At 45.8% G+C, this 17,560-nt stretch overlaps 1 protein-coding gene across 1 annotated transcript; it reads left to right on the forward strand.

The window, feature by feature from the left end:
* Positions 1–1,706: 1,706 nt before the first annotated feature.
* Positions 1,707–7,329, forward strand: LOC117347993 (apelin receptor A-like). Its single transcript, XM_033919541.1, has 2 exons — positions 1,707–3,026; positions 5,960–7,329. The coding sequence occupies exon 1, from the start codon at positions 1,837–1,839 to the stop codon at positions 2,965–2,967; it is 1,131 nt and encodes a 376-aa protein (XP_033775432.1). The 5' UTR covers positions 1,707–1,836; the 3' UTR covers positions 2,968–3,026; positions 5,960–7,329.
* Positions 7,330–17,560: the final 10,231 nt, after the last annotated feature.

Here is a 17,560-nt window from a genome sequence, read left to right on the forward strand (position 1 = left end):
ATGCATACAGCACTACACAAAGGCACGGGAGAGGGGTAACTTACACGGATTAGGAAACAGACAGACGGGATGGGCCATTGAAGTTTTTATTACCCATCATCTGCTACGTTCATATGTAATGAAACTGTTATGAAATCCTAACACTTTTCCTTCTTGCTCGTAGTTCCCATTTACATAAGAACATAAAAGTGGTCCTTTCAGCCCAGTATCCTGTTTCTAAGAGTGGCCAATCCTGGCAGAAACCCAAATAGTAGCAACATTCCAGAGCTGAGATTGTGATGTCATAATGCCTCATTCCACCAATGCCTAAGAGCCAACCTCATCAATGATGTCACAATGGCTTGATTGTCCTATACTTGGCTCACACAAGAATATAAGCCCAGTACCCTGTTTCCATTCATGGCCAATCCAGGTCATAAGTACCTGGCAGAAACCCAAATAGTAGCAACATTCCAGAGCTGAGATTGTGATGTCATAATGCCTCATTCCACCAATGCCTAAGAGCCAACCTCATCAATGATGTCACAATGGCTTGATTGTCCTATACTTGGCTCACACAAGAATATAAGCCCAGTACCCTGTTTCCATCCATGGCCAATCCAGGTCATAAGTACCTGGCAGAAACCCAAATAGTAGCAACATTCCAGAACTTAGATTGTGATGTCATAATGCCTCATTCCACCAATGCTTAAGAGCCAACCTCATCAATGATGTCACAATGGCTTGATTGTCCTATAGTAACAGACTTGGCTTACTTTTATTACAGACAAGGGGCTGCTGAAAAGTTCTCAGCCCAACCAACCAACTTCCTAAATCCTGAGCCTTATTTTGCCATGGTAGCTGAAAAAAATGTTATCTTATTTCGTTAAGTGCCAATTTGCAGATACGAAATTCCACCTTTTGACATTGCTTCAGATCATTGATTGAACCATATCCACGCCATTCTCTTCTGGGTTGGGCTGAGAACTTTTCAGCACCCCCCTCGTATTTGCGTGTGGGTTGTCTTTTTGTGTGTCTAAATGTGTTTGTAAGTGTGGAGGACATTACCGGACTAGCACAAAAGCAATTTCTTTTTACATCTGTAATGCATCTAGGACTTGAGCACGAGTCAATGGCATCTAACTTGTGTATCTTTGTGTATGTCTGTGTGTAACCTCTGTGTCTTTGCATTTGAGTTTGTGTCTTTATTACTAGATAGAGAGAAGGATGGAGTCTCCCTATAAGGCACTATGCTTGGGTCAAACACACCTGAAAAGGGAGTTGGGGGAGGGGGGCACAAAATCCCAGACAGAACAGCAAAATTTCTAGTGTGGTCTGGTGCCTGGGATTTGTGGATCCTGCTTAAGACTGGATTCTGTCCTTAGCTCTCACTCTCTTCTTGTTCTTCCCCCAGCAGAGTCCTCTAGCATCAAGGAAGATGGTTCTGCAAGTATGTGGAAAAACTTCCACCAGACTCCCAAAACAGCAGGCAGATAATAATAATCAAATTATTTCTCTTTCTCCCCACCCCCACTCTCTGAGACGTCAAGACCCTTCTTGCACTGTACTTTGCCTGAATCTACATCTTGAGAAATTCCGGCACTGTAGAGGTTAAACACCGCCCAAGGAGACAACAGGGGTATCAAGGGGTGTGTCTTGAGGGGAAGGTCTGAGACTTCTTAATCAATTAAGAGAAGAGCCACACATTTGTAAGGGAACATACTGCAGCCCCCTGATCTTCTGCGCTGAGAGACCGAGAAGAGACAGCTCAGGGGTCCAGGTTCAACAGGTAGATCTGAGCAGCTGAGGGACATGAAGGCGTGAGAGACCAGGGCGCTCAGATTTCAGGAGCCAGGCATGGGGAACGGGAGGCTGGGCCATATGGAGAGTTCTGCTGCTGACATGAATGAGAGCTCTGGGGATGGCCAGATGGAATTCGATTGCAATTATGATGAATGGGAGCCGTCCCTCATTCTGCTGCCCACGATTCACCTGCTGGTGTTTCTCCTGGGCATCTCCGGGAACGGACTGGTGCTTTGGACCATCTACAAAAGCAAGGAGAAACAGCGGTCTGCGGACACCTTCATCGCCAACTTGGCATTGGCAGACCTCACCTTTGTAGTGACCTTGCCGCTCTGGGCAGCATACACCTTGCTGGGCTACCACTGGCCCTTTGGCAAGTTTGCCTGCAAGGTAAGCAGCTACCTGGTCTTTGTGAACATGTATGCCAGTGTCTTCTGCCTCACCTGCCTGAGCTTTGACCGGTACTTGGCCATTGTCCACTCTTTAACGAATGGCAGTCTCCGGTCCCGGCTCAGCAACCTGCTGGTCACCACCGTCCTTTGGGCACTGGCCGTCGTGCTGGCGCTGCCGGCCCTGATTTTTCGCAGCACACGCCAGGAGCACGAGGTCAACAAGACCATCTGCTTCATGGACTATTCCAGCGTGGCCCAGAACTACACGGAGAACGTGTGGATCGCGGGGCTCAGCATCTCCTCCACCCTCCTGGGCTTCGTGGGCCCCTTTGCTGTTATGTTGACCTGCTACTTCTTCATCGCCCGCACCATCTCCAGCCACTTCAAGAAGCAGCGCAACGAGGAGCTGAGGAAGAGGAGGCTGCTAACCATCATCGTAACCCTGGTGGTGGTCTTTGCCCTCTGCTGGCTGCCGTTCCACCTGGTGAAGACCGTCTATGTGCTGATGGACTTGGACGTCATCCCCTTCTCTTGCGACGTCCACACCTTCCTCAACAACATTCACCCATACTCCACTTGCGTGGCGTATGTCAACAGCTGCCTGAACCCCTTCCTCTACGCCTTCTTTGACCGGCGCTTCCGTGACCAGTGTCTGGCTGTACTCTCTTGCGGTCACCTACGCGAGCCGGAGCCCCAGGACAAATCTGCCAGCTTCTCCTCTGCCAGCAAGCATGGGGAGCCCAAACTGCCAGGGACGCCCACGGGAGAGACACTGATCCCTGGCCACAGCTGACCCCTGCCTCATAACACACAGTTGGCAAAGCCTTAGAGCAAAGGGAAGGGAAATGAGAGGTAATTGATGCACTGTTTGTCTATCCCTTGTTTCCACTACAGTATATGTAAAAATCTTTGTACACAGTTATCTGGGAGAAAAGTTCCAGGATAGCGGAGGGGAGATGAGAAAGGGATTGGGACTTGTAGACTGCATTTTTTTTTACAACCCCTTTGTACCCACTACCCTATGACCAGTCACGACCTTCACTTTTGAAAAATGTCTGCATTGTAACCCATTCTGAGCTTCGGGGGAGGACGGGCTAGAAATCGAAACAAATAAATAGATAAATCAATCAATCTAATTTGGATAGACAGACAGGACATCTCAGGGTTGGGGAGTTACAGGAAACAAACACACACACATGCAGAGCTTTGTAGTCCATTGTCTCTCTGCAGTAAGTGAAAGGACACAGCTCCTACACTGCAGCCTGAGCTGGAGGTCTAACATCACCTGAAGGGACCAAGGCCCCGATGCACTAAAGAGAGAACTTTTTCGTATCAGGCTGCCAAATTGAATACATGGCTCAGAAAAATGATGTTAGAAGCTTCTTCTTATTTAGATTTTAAGAAATTGCTAAAGACTCATTTATTCAATAGGTTGGTATCTTAACGCTTGCTCTTAATTTTTAATTATGTTCATTTTATCACCTTGCATTTTTATCTACATGGTCTGCACGTTTTACTTTTGATGCATTCTATTGTTCTCCTTGTTGTGAGCCGCTTAGAACCTCCCCGGTTTGGTGGCATAGAAATAAATTATTATTATTAAAGCCAGCGATCGTCGCTAAACCTGTTTTTTATCAGCTGTAGTGACGATCGCATTTGCTGACCTGATGCAGAAAACGGCTCACCACCTTGTTTTCTGCACGATTCCCCGATGCGACCATGCAAATAAGCTGATTACTATTAAAATGCCATGTCAACTAGTGGAGCGATTGATGCTTTACCATGGCTTCCTGATGCACTAAAAAAAAGGAGTGATTGCTTTTTGTGATCCAAAAATGCGATGGGTGTGTATATGTGTGAAAGGCAGGAGGGAATGGCCATCGCTCCTGCCATTTTTCGCTAGCGCGGTTGAGTGGCAGGAGGCTGTTTCTGGGGGCTTCCCCTGCCGGCTCTGCGCATGTGTGAGAGTTGCTCTCACAGCGATCAACGGACAGCAGAGTCGGGGATTACGATTAAGATCCGCGTGAATAATTTGCATGCAGACTTTTTAGTGCATCAATAGCTCTTTCTGAATCGGGCCAAAAATCAGATCGGTGCAGACCCACATGGTCTTACCGATTTTCTTAGTGCATCCAGCCCCAAATTTCACCAGACATCTTCCTGCAGGGGAGATAAACTGGTTTATTAGGGTAACAAAAAAGAAGAAAACCCTCTCCAAATCCTGTTTATTAAAAATTCCCAAGAGCTACATATAGGGCTTCATTTATTAGGCTTTTCTCTCAATGAATTAGATCCTTAATAAGTTCTTGGACTTAAACATGCCTACAAGGAAGGAGGGGGGTCCTTTTTGTCTGACGTTAAGCCCCCATCGCCAACCTCTGTTCATCTCTACAGATGCGGAAGGGGGGGTCTTCCCCTATCCCCTGTATCTGGTCTCTTCCAGATATGCTTATTACCTCTTGATTTCAGGGACTTCTTGAGAGGTTTGCAAAAATTGTCCTATTCCCTCTATATTGCACATTCACCCCTGTCCTAGGGATCTCACAGCTTCTGATTTCTAGATACCCATAAGTATGTATGAGATTATTTTGCATGCCCTGAACACGTGAGTCTATGTTAAATTGATATTATGTAAATTCACTGATATCCTGAAACTTCAGGTGGCTGTGAAATCCCCAGGGCAGGTTTGAGAAGCCCTGTGCTAATGAGTTCTGGGCCTAATAAGGAAAGATTACAGCCACCCCATTAGAAAGTCATTGCAAAGGGGCACCGAAACCCCAGCTCTAACGCTGACTCCTCTTTGGGAAGAGAGTTTAGATTTCTCACTCCTTTTTCAGCTGTAGTTCAAGGTGAGTTACATTTAGCTGCAGCAGGAATTTTTCTGCCCCTGCAGAGCTCACAGTCTAAATTTATACCTTAGGCAATAGAAAATGAAGATTGTGAGATCTGAACCAGGCTTTGCTGGTTCTCAGCCTACCACTATCTATAACCATTAGATCACGTCTTCACTCCCTGCACCTAACTATGACATCACGCCGTGTGTGCACCAATCAAATAAGAATGGAAGAATAGCCTTGCTGGATCAGACCAATGGTCCATCTAGCTCAGTATCCCGTCTTCACGGAAGCCAATCCAAGTCACAAGTACCTGGCAAAAACCCAAATAGTAGCAGCATTCCATGCCACCGATCCAGGGCAAGCTGTGGCTTCTCCCATGTCTGTTTCAACAGCAGTTTATGGACTTTTCCAAAACTTTTTTTTTTTTAACCAACTACATTAACAACCGCTCTTGTCACAGGCTGCTCCCAGGAGAAGGGCCAGTGAAAGGATGGATGGCTATGGAGTGTCCTTATCTGCATTACATTAGCACCACGGGATCTGGAGGTTTGCAATCATAAACCCCCATCTAGACATTTACAGTGGGTTATTAGCTTGTATTGGTACAGTCTGATAAACCCCAGCTATGTGAGATAGGAGCTTAGACCCCCCCTTGCCCCCCCAGCTCTGTCTGTGTGTCCCTATCTAGGCCCATCCTTCAACCCTAGTAGGGATGTTAGGTATTTAAATATTTTATACTTAAAAGGGGGTTAGTCCCCCCACACCACTCTGTGTTCATGTCCACTTTACACATACACAAAAAAAATGAAACCCACTATTTGAAGTGATTGGGTTGTGTTTTTTTTAATACGCCAACCAAATTTGTTAAAGTATGAGAAAACTAATTTTTATAGTTGTGAAATGGTGCCATCTGCTGGTAAGAAAGATTAATTTTTCTGTTTCCTACAGGAACTTTCACTGATGGAAGAATTTTTATCCTTTGGACTCTTACGTTGAGGCTTTTCACGTGCAACTTGTATGAAGCTTTGAAATGGACTCTCCTCCCCTGTCGGTGACTATCTTCTATCCAGCAGCTTACATGGCAAATTTGTTGCTTTGTACCATATGTCTGGTGTGACAGTTAAACACATGCCCGACTCCAGGTCGAAAGCAAGACAGGAAGGCATGCCACTGAAAACCATCTAGGGACAATTCAACCGTAGGGCTTCAACTCTGCATGCTTCTGGGCATCAAATGCAAACTGTTCCTATAGTCAGGGACTGCTTATAACCAGAGACATCTCTATAATAAAGGATTCTTTAGCCAGGTCTGTTTGGAGTCTTTGAAAACCAGTGTCATGCATTTCTTCTGTAAGAGTTGTGTCCCTATAAAAGAAGCCCCTACAATGAAGAGCGGATCATGTAACTGAGTGGCTGTTCTATTTGCCCTCCTAGTATACAGCTCTTTGGGACTGTGAGTGTCAACTAATTAATTACTGTTTATTTAGACTCTTCCCAGTCTGGTTTTATCTTAGGCCTTTCTGTGTTTCTGTCATTGCAGTTCTAGATCAAGCTCTGCTGTTCCTCAGTGGAACATCTGTGGCTGCAAGACTTTCCACTGTGGAGCAGAACCGACTCACTGCCCTAGACCTTGGATCTCTACTAGAAAACAGAACTGGTGCTGGAGTTTTGGCATTCCTGATTAATTTTGGAGAGATAATGTAGGAAAATCTTTCAAAATACGAGGCGACGGAAAACTTCAATCATCCCCAAAATTGTTTTAGGCATAACAACGTAATCCTAAATATGCGTAGAGGGTCCTCAGTCTTAACAACTCTGCAGCACTCATTTCAGTGGGTAGATTCAGGGAGAACAAATATCACACTACTGCGAGTTGACCTTATGGCTCCAGAAAAGGGAGGACGGATTGAGACATCCGGGTTTCACTTCCCTTGCTTTCAATAGAAGTAAAACCCGGATGTCTCAATCTGATCAGACAAAATGTCCCTCTCAGAACTCAGCAGCTTAACAGCTCTGCTAATTACTTATCCTTTTGGGGGGTTTTCCTCCAATCTCTTTGCTTTTATTTCTGACTTACCCCCCTTTTATCAAGCCGGTGCAGTAAATGCTCCAACGCTCATAGAATTCTCATTTACCTCGCCAGCTCACATTAAAAAAACTAGCACAGCTTGATAAAAGGGGGTTAATATATATATTATCTCTTACCTTTTAAATTTTGAGGGCATGGAGAGGGGAATAAAAATTGTGTATCTTATTATTGTTTACCTAGAGGAAGGGGGCATAATGGTAGTGGTTAAAATTCCTCTTCTTTTTTTTTTTTGGCATACAGTTACCATGCTATATATATACTATGTAGAGCAGGGCTGCCCAAGTCCGGTCCTCGAGATCTACTGGCAGGCCAGGTTTTCAGGATATCCACAATGAACATGCATGAGAGAGATTTGCATACCATGAAGTCAGTGCAGGCAAATCTCTCTCATGCATATTCATTGTGGATATCCTGAAAACCTGGCCTGCCAGTAGATCTCGAGGACCGGACTTGGGCAGCCCTGATGTAGAGTTTCACAATGACCCCGTTCTTGGAAGTAGATTTTTGACCAGTCCTATGTGTTTAACTTATGTCCCAGTGCATTATGGGATCTGTAGTTTGACTTCCTCTATTTCAATGATTCCCAAACCTGTCCTGGAGGACCCCCAGGCCAGTCGGGTTTTCAGGATAGTCCTAATGAATATGCATGAGAGAGATGTGCATATAATGGAGGTGCCAGGCATGCAAATCTGCTCCATGCATATTCATTAGAGCTAACCTGAAAACCCGACTGGCCTGGGGGTCCTCCAGGACAGGTTTGGGAACCACTGCTCTATTTGGACATGAGCTTGAGTCTAGAGCAGTGGTTCCCAACCCTGTCCTGGAGGACCACCAGCCCAATCGGGTTTTCAGGCTAGCCCTAATGAATATGCATGAGAGAGATTTGCATATAATGGAAGTGACAGGCATGCAAATCTGCTCCATGCATATTCATTAGGGCTAGCCTGAAAACCCGATTGGGCTGGTGGTCCTCCAGGACAGGGTTGGGAACCACTGGTCTCTAGAGGACATATCAACAAACAGAACCCAAGGATCAGGTCACATGATGCCTCAATATGTCTCTCTCTCTCTCTCTGTAATACAGGGCTCTGAACTCAGTCCTTGGAACACATTCAGCTGGTCTGGATCTCAGAGCATCCAGCATGAAAATGCATTAGAGCGATTTGCCTGTACTACCTCCATTGTATGCAAATGATCTCATACATTTTCATCGTAGATGTCCTTAAAACCTGACTGGCTAGATGTGCCCTGAGAACTGGATTGAAAACCTCTGGTCTATTATATCCCCAGTTGGTCCTGGATTACTCTCTTGCCAGTCAGGTTTTCAAGCTATTCACAACAGGTTTTCACGTTATTCACAATGAATATTCATGAGGTTGATTTGCATACACTGCCTCCACGGTTCACAAATCTCTGCATGCATAGATTCATTGCAGATATCCTGAAAACCAGACTGGCAGAGGGGTACTCCAGGAATGACTTGGGAAACACTGAAAAAATGTGGAACAATGCAGGAATTTAGTAGGATTAGGAATGACATCAGATAAAGGTTTGGGTTTTTAAAAAAAAAGTTATAACCATCACAGCACACATGTTGAACAATCAATGACAGATTAGCAAGGAGAGCTTTAGATAGGGTTAACATTTGGCTCCAGAAAAAGGAGGACGGATTGAGACATCCAGGTTTTACTTCCATTGCTTTCATATGCTTCTCTCTGGGGGGGGAGGGGGCTTGGGTTTAGGGGGATCTGATATGACAGATTCTCTCTGATTTGATTCTACTTCTCTTTCGGGGTGGGGGGGAGGGGTGCTTGGGTTTAGGGGGATCTAATATGCTTCTCTCTGGGAGGGGGGCTTGGGTTTAGGGGGATCTGATCTGACAGTTTCTCTCTCTGAAGAGTCAGGTCCCCCTTGTGTTAAGGTCTCTGACATGATCAGCCTGACGTTCCAATTTGAGCCAGGTTCTTTCCTGCTGGTGGGGTCTCTTTGTCTTGATCCTGGCTCACACCCCAGGGTTCTGGTTTTCCCTGGAGTGGATTTCTTTGATTTGAGCTTGGTTTTCTCATGTTTGTATTTTCTTTGTATCCAATATTAAAACCCCTTAAGGCTCAAGGGATTCCGTGTTTGCTAAACTTGTAAATGCAGTTTGTTTTCGGTATTATTTTTTTTGCACACTTGTATACTTTGTTAAAATAAATTCCATTTTAAAACAAACACTTGCCTATTTAGGCTCAAGCCAATTATCCTTTTGTGTAACCCTATAATAGGGGTCTGCAACCTTTTTAAAGCAAAGAGCTGTTTTATCGTAAAATTTTTGATCCAAAATTTACAAAGAGGCACAATGGATAGAGAAGAGGGTTTGAGATACAATTTTTTACTACGATATGGGTATATATGCATGTAGCACGAAAACAAAACGTCAAGTACTTACAGAAAATAAAGAAAACCGTTAGTAACGATGTCTGCCAATCTGGAGCTGGAGGGCGCGACCAGGAAGTATTTGCAGATGTGTTTCCTCCTGGGAGCAGAGTGGTCTGTTTGGGACGTATGGAGGAAGTTTGGTTGATATGTTGTGTAGAGTTTTGTATGTTATTACTAGGCCCTTGAAGATACAATGTTTGGTATGGTAATAAGAGTGAAATTTCCGTTCCTAATCAGGGTTTCCATTCCCTGCTTTGGACAAGGCTGGTATTGTTGTGGAGGTGGTGTTCAAAGTAGGGAATAAAACAACGTCCATATCATTTTGGGGGGGAGGGGAGTTCATTCCACTATGAATGCCATGAAGAGAGCACACTCTTTGCCAAAGAGTGCACAGTCTGGACCGGATTCAGTAAATGATGCCTGAGTACAGAAAGTGCGTAAAGTCCATTCCTGTGCCTAAATTTGGGTTGCTGAAACTTGGCGTCAATGCCAGGGCCCAACTCCTGGCATTTTGGCATGGGCTCCCTTCCCCACTCCCCGGTACCTCTTTAAAATCTTCGCCAATGCAAGAAACTACTCTAGCCTGTTGCTCGCGCTGGCCTGGCTCCCTCCTTCCAGGTCACGGGGCCAGGAAGTGACATCAGAGGGCGAGCAGCAGGCCGGAGAGGCTGCGAAGACTTAAAGAGGTATGGGGATGGGAAGGGAGAGCACAAATGTGGCATGAGGGAGGTGGAGAGGCGGGTGCAGGTGGGGTTGGTGCGGAATGAGCGAGAGAGAAGGGTGTGGGGGGGGGGGGTTATGGGGGGTGCCACCAGCCAGGGCTTCCTACCCTCGCTACACCACTGTGCGTAACTTCGATGCACATGCAAATTTTGATGCCATATATAGTAAGAATCTGGGATCTGTATAATGATGGTACACAATCCTCCAACTAACCATTCAGGTTGACCCAATTCACACTGTGTTTTGGATGCGCAAACCATTGGGAAAAAGCATGCGCTCTTTAAGAAGTGAACGGCACTTCATCTCAAACAGTCCATCCCTAGGTCGCAGGCCCAGAAGCTGAAGGAGAGGATATCCCAATTTTAATGCCCTTGGCTTAGCCTGGACTCTGAATGAGGCTGCAAGGAATGGTCTGAGCTCTTCCGAAACGGGCGACTCACTGCTGTTTGCCTTTCTCTTGGTTATTTGGAGGAATGCCTGGCTCCCTGCAGCTGGGAATTACAAACCTAAAGCTCTTAGCGAGGATTAGAGACATCGGCGCTTCCTAAACCCAGCAGGAATGGGGGTCACATTCCTGAGCTTTACTGGAGTTTGTTCCTTGGAATCTGCAGGAGAGGAAATGTTTCCACAGCCAGAAACCAGCAGTACCAGGAAGTCAGGGCCCAGGGGTACTGGGTCAGGGCGGCATATGGGTGCAATGTCACAGAGCAGGTGGGACAAAGGGAAAAGGGAAGCCAAGGCCTGGAAGTGTGAAGAGTAGAGGACCTAGAGGATTAGTGGATCTGGGGAAGAATGTGCTGGGAGGGGGGGGAAGAGGACCAAACATTGGGTAGAAAGGAAGAGTAAGAATCAGAGGGTAAGGGAGGAGAAAACTGGAGACTTGGAGGAGGAGGATAGAGGATAGGGGATAGGCAGACAGCCCAACTTTCTAGGATCTTTTGGGAGATTTTTGAGTGGTCTGCTCCCCCCACCCCAACCAGAAAGGCAACCAAGGTAGGATTGATTTCCCAATCTTAAACAACTTGAGGACCTACAATGTCTTCTTTGTTTTCCCAGAGCATCGGGAATAACCGTTCTGAGCCCATCTGGGAAAACAGTATAGAAAATTGAGTAAATAAATAGTGTGAAGAGTTTCAGCCTCTGATAACCAGAGCTGGTACTGTAGAAACATAGAAACATAGAAGATGACGGCAGATAAGGGCCATAGCCCATCAGGTCTGCCCACTCTACTGACCCACCCCCAAGTCTACTGTCCTAGGGATCTCACTCCTGGTGACAGGTTCCCTTGGCTTAACCCTCTAAGGGATCCCATATGGGCATCCCATTTGTTCTTAAATTCTTGCACGCTGTTTGCCTCGATCACCTGCATCGGGAGCTCGTTCCAAGGATCAACCACTCTCAACACATCAAAATGCCTCATTCCACCAATGCCTAAGAGCCAACCTCATCAGTGATGTCACAATGGCTTGATTGTCCTGTACTTGACTCACTTTTACTACATTTTGATTGCTAGAGTGGGGCAGTGGTTAAAGCTACAGCCTCAGTATTCTGAGCTTGTGGGTTCAAACCCAAGTTGCTCCTTGTGACCCTGGGCAAGTCACTTAATCCCCCCATTGCCCCAGGTACATTAGCTAGATTATGAGGCCACCAGGTCAGACAGGGACAGGGAAAATGCTTGATGTACCTGAATAAATTCATTAATAATAATAAAAAAAGAATTAGTTGGGATTGGTTTTCCCTATACATGTCAACTGCCATTTGGATGCCAAGACTCCAAGTTTCACCAGGTCATCCTGCAAAGACTCACAATCAGCCCATGATTTTATCTGCTTTAAATAAATCTGCATCATTAGTAAATGTGATCACTTCACTCACCGCTTCTTTCCAGTTCATTTATAAATATGTTAAAAAGCGCTTCGCTGTTTACTTATCTCCGCTGAAAAAAAAGATCATTTAGTTCTGCTGTCTGCTTTCATAGCCTCCTACTGATCCGCAGTAGAAGCTTGCCTCTTATCTCATGACTTATTAATTTCCTAATGAGTCTTTCACGACAGAGCTTGTCGATCACCTTTTGGAAATTCAGATGCACTCACCTTTCTCCTCATCAGTTAATTTCTTCAAAGGCAGGAAAAGGGAGATATGATAGAGATGTTTAAATACCCCTGTGGTCTAAATATGCAGGAGATGAGTCTCTTTCATTTGAAAGGAAGCTCTGGAGTGAGGGGAGAGACTGAGGAAATACTTCTCCACAAAAAGGATGGGGATGCATGGAACGGCCTCTGATGGGGCATATGTCCCATCACAGGGAAGTGAGGGTCCTTGAGGGCAAAACATCCAGGCGTCAATTGTCCTGGGATCTATAAGGGGTAGAAATGAGGGCCCCAGCTCAGGACTGTGGGGATAGCTTGGTTTAGGGTTACCAGATTTTACTTGCGTAAAATCTGTAACCATAGATGTGCTCAGAATTAAATCGGTTCAGCGGATACCACCAGGATGGTCTCTGGGCTCAAGGGTCTCACATACGAAGAAAGACTGAACAAACTGCAACTCTACACTCTCGAAGAGCGTAGGGAAAGGGGAGACATGATTGAGACATTTAAGTACATCACGGGATGTGTCGAGGTGGAAGATGATATCTTTCTTCTCAAAGGACCCTCGACCACAAGGGGACATCCGCTCAAATTCAGGGGAGGGAAGTTTCGTGGAGACGCCAGGAAGTACTTCTTCACGGAAAGAGTGATTGAGCATTGGAACAAGCTTCCAGTGCAGGTGATTGAGGCCAGCAGCATCCCAGACTTTAAGAATAAATGGGATACCTATGTGGGTTCCCTACAAGGGTCAAGTCAAGGAATAGGGTCGCTAGGGTATAGACTTGAAGGAGCAGGTCAGTAGAGTGGCTGTATGATTAAGGGGGTCAGTAGACTTAAAGGGGTGGGTCAATAGAGTGGGTAGACGATGGGCTATAGCCCTTATCTGCCGTCATCTTTCTATGTTTCTATAGACCCGCCCCCTCAGCCTGTTCTCATTGGTTGGGAGGACATCTGCGCATTTCTTCTGGCTTACTCTTGTAAATGTTTGATTAAATATCTTGGTGTGAAGTATATATTCTGTTTACCGAAGCAATTAAGGGCTTTTCTAGATCTGAAGAAATTGGTGACTGGAACTGATTATTTCAGTGCAATTTTTGAACATGAAGATAGGGGGAGTGATATATGTATTTTGACATAAATTACAATTTTGATTGAATTTAGGTGCTATTATAGTGTAATATGATTGTATAATATGTTGCACTTATTTTTGGCTTCAAAATGAATAAAGATATTTTTTAAAAAAAGACATTCCTTTAAGCCTGAATACACGTTTCATCTCACCATTTAATAATGCCAGCTATCTTTTGATCTTCTTTCTATCTTTCCTAATACACGGGATGCATCTAGTTTGAGCTTCCCAGATGGTGTTTTTTTTTTAATTGGCATCCATGCTGTATGCCAACTTTTGTTCTTTATCTCTTAGCGATATGTTGGAAATAAACAAGGTCGAAAAGTCTGTCCATCTGTCTTTCTGGGCACAAAATAACTCTCTCAAATGTAATTAAAAGGGACCAAATTTGGTATGGATGAAAAACTGGTGAAAAGACACATTAGGTTCAAATAGGGTTGCCAGTAGTGCGCCAGTAGTGACTTGTGAAGTGGAACGAGAGCCTGAGGAGCATGGCTGGTCTGGAAACTGATACCCCTGACGCAGCGAATGAAGCGAAACGGAGGGTTCCCCATTGGGTTTTGTGGCTGCAAGGCCCAGGAGGCGAAGCTTTGGACTGAGAACATCCTGGAAGCCAATAGCAGCTAAGTTGTTTCTCTATCTGTCTTTTATGCAAGATCCTGGACTGTAATGCTGTAGTGCTCATTTGTTCACTTGATCACAATTTTGGGCTCTGAGGCTTGGCGTGCTGTTTGATATCACTCTGCAGGCTATCATAGTGCTTTTTTCTACATTTTGTTGGGTGTGCAGGAGTGTTTTTTCTGAAGAAGTGGAGTTTTTTTTGCCAGATGAAGCAGAACTGAGGCTTTTTCTCCTTCTTTTTCTTTCCTGCGGTTATAGAAACATAGAAACATAGAACGTGATGGCAGAAAAGGGCCACGGCCCATCCAGTCTGCCCACACTAATGGGCCACCCCCTAACTACCTCCATGAAGAGATCCCACATGCCAATCCCATCTTTTCTTAAAATCTGGCACGCTGCTGGCCTCAATGACCTGTTGTGGAAGATTATTCCAGCGATCAACCACCCTTTCGGTGAAGAAATATTTTCTGGTGTCGCCATGAAATTTCCCACCCCTGATTTTCAACGGATGCCCTCTTGTTGCCGTGGGTAACGGATGCCCTCTTGTTGCCGTGGGTAACGGACGCCCTCTTGTTGCCGTGGGTCCTTTAAGGAAAAAGAGATCCTCTTCCACCTCGATACGGCCTGTGACATATTTGAACGTCTCGATCATGTCTCCCCTCTCTCTGCGTTCCTCGAGTGAGTACAGCTGCAACTTACCCAGTCGTTCCTCATATGGGAGATCCTTGAGTCCTGAGACCATCCTGGTGGCCATTCGCTGAACCGACTCAACTCTCTGCACATCTTTTTGATAATGCGGCCTCCAGAGTTGTACACAGTATTCCAGATGGGGTCTCACTATGGATCTGTACAACGGCTTTATGACCTCGGGCTTACGGCTGATGAAACTTCTACAGATACAGCCCATGATTTGTCTAGCCCTGGATGAAGCTTTCTCCACTTGATTAGCAGTCTTCATGTCTTCGCTAATGATCACCCCCAAGTCACGTTCTGCTACAGTCCTTGCTAGGATCTCACCATTTAGGGTGTAAGTCCTGCATGGATTTTTGCCGCCAAAGTGCATGACCTTGCATTTTTTGGCATTGAAACTTAGTTGCCAAGTCTTTGACCAATGCTCCAGCAGGAGTAGGTCCTGCGTCATACTGTCGGGCATTGAGCTTATGTCAGGCACTGTGCTTTCATCTGTTGTGCGGTTGCCTACCATGTTGCATAGTTTGGCGTCATCGGCGAATAATGTAATTTTACCTCGAAGCCCCTCAGCCAAGTCTCTTACGAAGATGTTAAATAGGATCGGACCCAAGACCGAGCCCTGCGGCACTCCGCTGATCACCTCCGTCGTATCGGAGTGCCGCAGGGCTCGATCCTATTTAACATCTGTATATGTTGTGTGATTGGAGATTTTTGTGTGAGTAAGGCCTTTTAGTGTTGCAGAGGGGGTATCTGTTTCCATATGGGGTTTTGATATTGAGTAGTGTAGTGAGTTTAACTGACCCTGATCCCGAATTGAAGTGTTGACAGATTTTCCAATCGGAAAATCTGGACCCCCATAGACCCGCCCCCCCAGTCCCGCACTAGCCCTGCCCCCACTGCCTACTGCTGTAGGGCAGGGAGGAAGTCCGCGTATATGTGGATGCCACGTGATTATATCATGCGCACCCGCACATCGCGTGGCATGTGCGGACTTCCTTTCTGCCTGACGCGATATGAGGAGGCTTTTCAAAACCTAGACAAAGTGCCGGGTTTTGAAAATCCGTCTGGACCCTCGGACATGTCCTCAAAAGCCAAGCGTACCAACAGGACTTTTTTTTTACCTAAATGTCATCAATATAAGTAAATATATGGGCTCTTAAGCTCTCTGACGCCTGCACTGATTAATCAGATTTTTAAAATCAGTTATCGCAGGAATATGGTATCTTTCATCGAGCTTCGAGCTATACTCATATTTTAAAGTGCTAACCACTGTGCCACACTCTCCCCATTCTCTGCTTGTTTGGGCTGAGAACTTTTCAGTGGCCTCTCCTATTGTGATGTCATAATGCCTCATTCCACCAGTGCCTAAGAGCCAGCCTCATTGGTGATGTCACAATGGCATGGTACTCAAGCAGTTTTCCCTGTCTGTCCTGGAGGACTCACAATCTATCTAATGTACCTGGGGCAATGGGAGATGGGTTAAATGACTTGCCCAGGGTTATGAGGAGCAGTGTGGGCCTGAACCCAAAACCTAAGGGTGCTGAGGCTGTAGCCTTTAACCACTGCACCACACTCTGAGGGTCCTCTATCCCTCCTAGGATGTCCAGAATAATCACTCAGCACAGACACTTGTGTTTCTCTCCTTTACCACAACAGTTGAAATGGGAATGTCCCAAATGATGCATTAGGAGATGCTGGAGCATGTGGCGCAGTGGTTGGATGTACAGCCGGAGAAGTGTGGGGTTTGAACCCACAACCCCAGGGTGTTGAGGCTGTAGATCCAACCACTGTGCCACACAGGCGGGCAGGGAGGCGATGCCGGTTCTCGGGGGAGGGGTGGGCGAAGCCGGTTCCCAGGGGTTGGGGTGGAAGCGCCCCAAGGAGGGGGGGGGTGTTCTTATTGGGAAGTGGGACGAATCAAGTGAGTTTCCCTTACTTTCTATGGGGAAACTCGCTTTGATATACGAGCATGCTTCTGGAATGAATTATGCTCGCAAACCAAGGTTCCACTGTACCTCTAAAATGGCGTTATAGTGTTTGTTTTTATTGATTAACCTTTTTGTCTGTGCATTCAAGTGGACTAACATGGCAGACCCACTGCTGTCATCTATTTCTGTGTTCTGCAGAGCTCTAGCAGCTGTACTGGTTCTGGAAAACCACGGATTTTCTGTAGGCAGTGAAGTCTTGTCATGGGTTGGCATGAGAATGATCCAGAGACGAAGTCCTGGAGCTTCTGCGACTGCATGAGTGTTTGTTTGGGTTTTTGGGGTTTTTTTAAGCCGTCCTTTCCTCTGTGAAACTCAAATGGATGTCCTTCTCCTATCCTTTCCTGAAATTTCTCGGCCTCTTTCCTTGCTTTGAACAGGATGTGGCTCCTCTCCCTGCCTGCGCATAAACGGCGCTTCTGTTAGCACTTGTCACACTCTCTCCTGTTTCCTCCTGATCTCTTTCGTAGATTATTTGTGGGCTTTTGAAGCCACTGGAGACACTGCAGAGCACCCAGCTGAGGGGAAGTGTGAAGAGAGAGAGACAGTCGAGACAAGGAAGTGCAGAGGCCATAAGGCCTGAGTTTCTTTAAAGAAGTCAATTAAAATTTCCCTTCAGCACTCTCTCTCAGATTCAGTTTATTTCTGAAGTTTGGAGTATTTATAGCCCTCTGTAACCAAAAAATTCACAGCAGATAACAAAATTATATACACATTGGTTCATTTTGAGGACATTGTGTTGATGTGAAAATTTCTAGGTCTGTTGCCAAAGTAACACAAAAAGTGGCGGCAAAAAGAGTAA

Source organism: Geotrypetes seraphini, chromosome 14, assembly GCF_902459505.1.
Source record: "Geotrypetes seraphini chromosome 14, aGeoSer1.1, whole genome shotgun sequence".
Classification (NCBI taxonomy): Eukaryota; Metazoa; Chordata; class Amphibia; order Gymnophiona; family Dermophiidae; genus Geotrypetes; species Geotrypetes seraphini.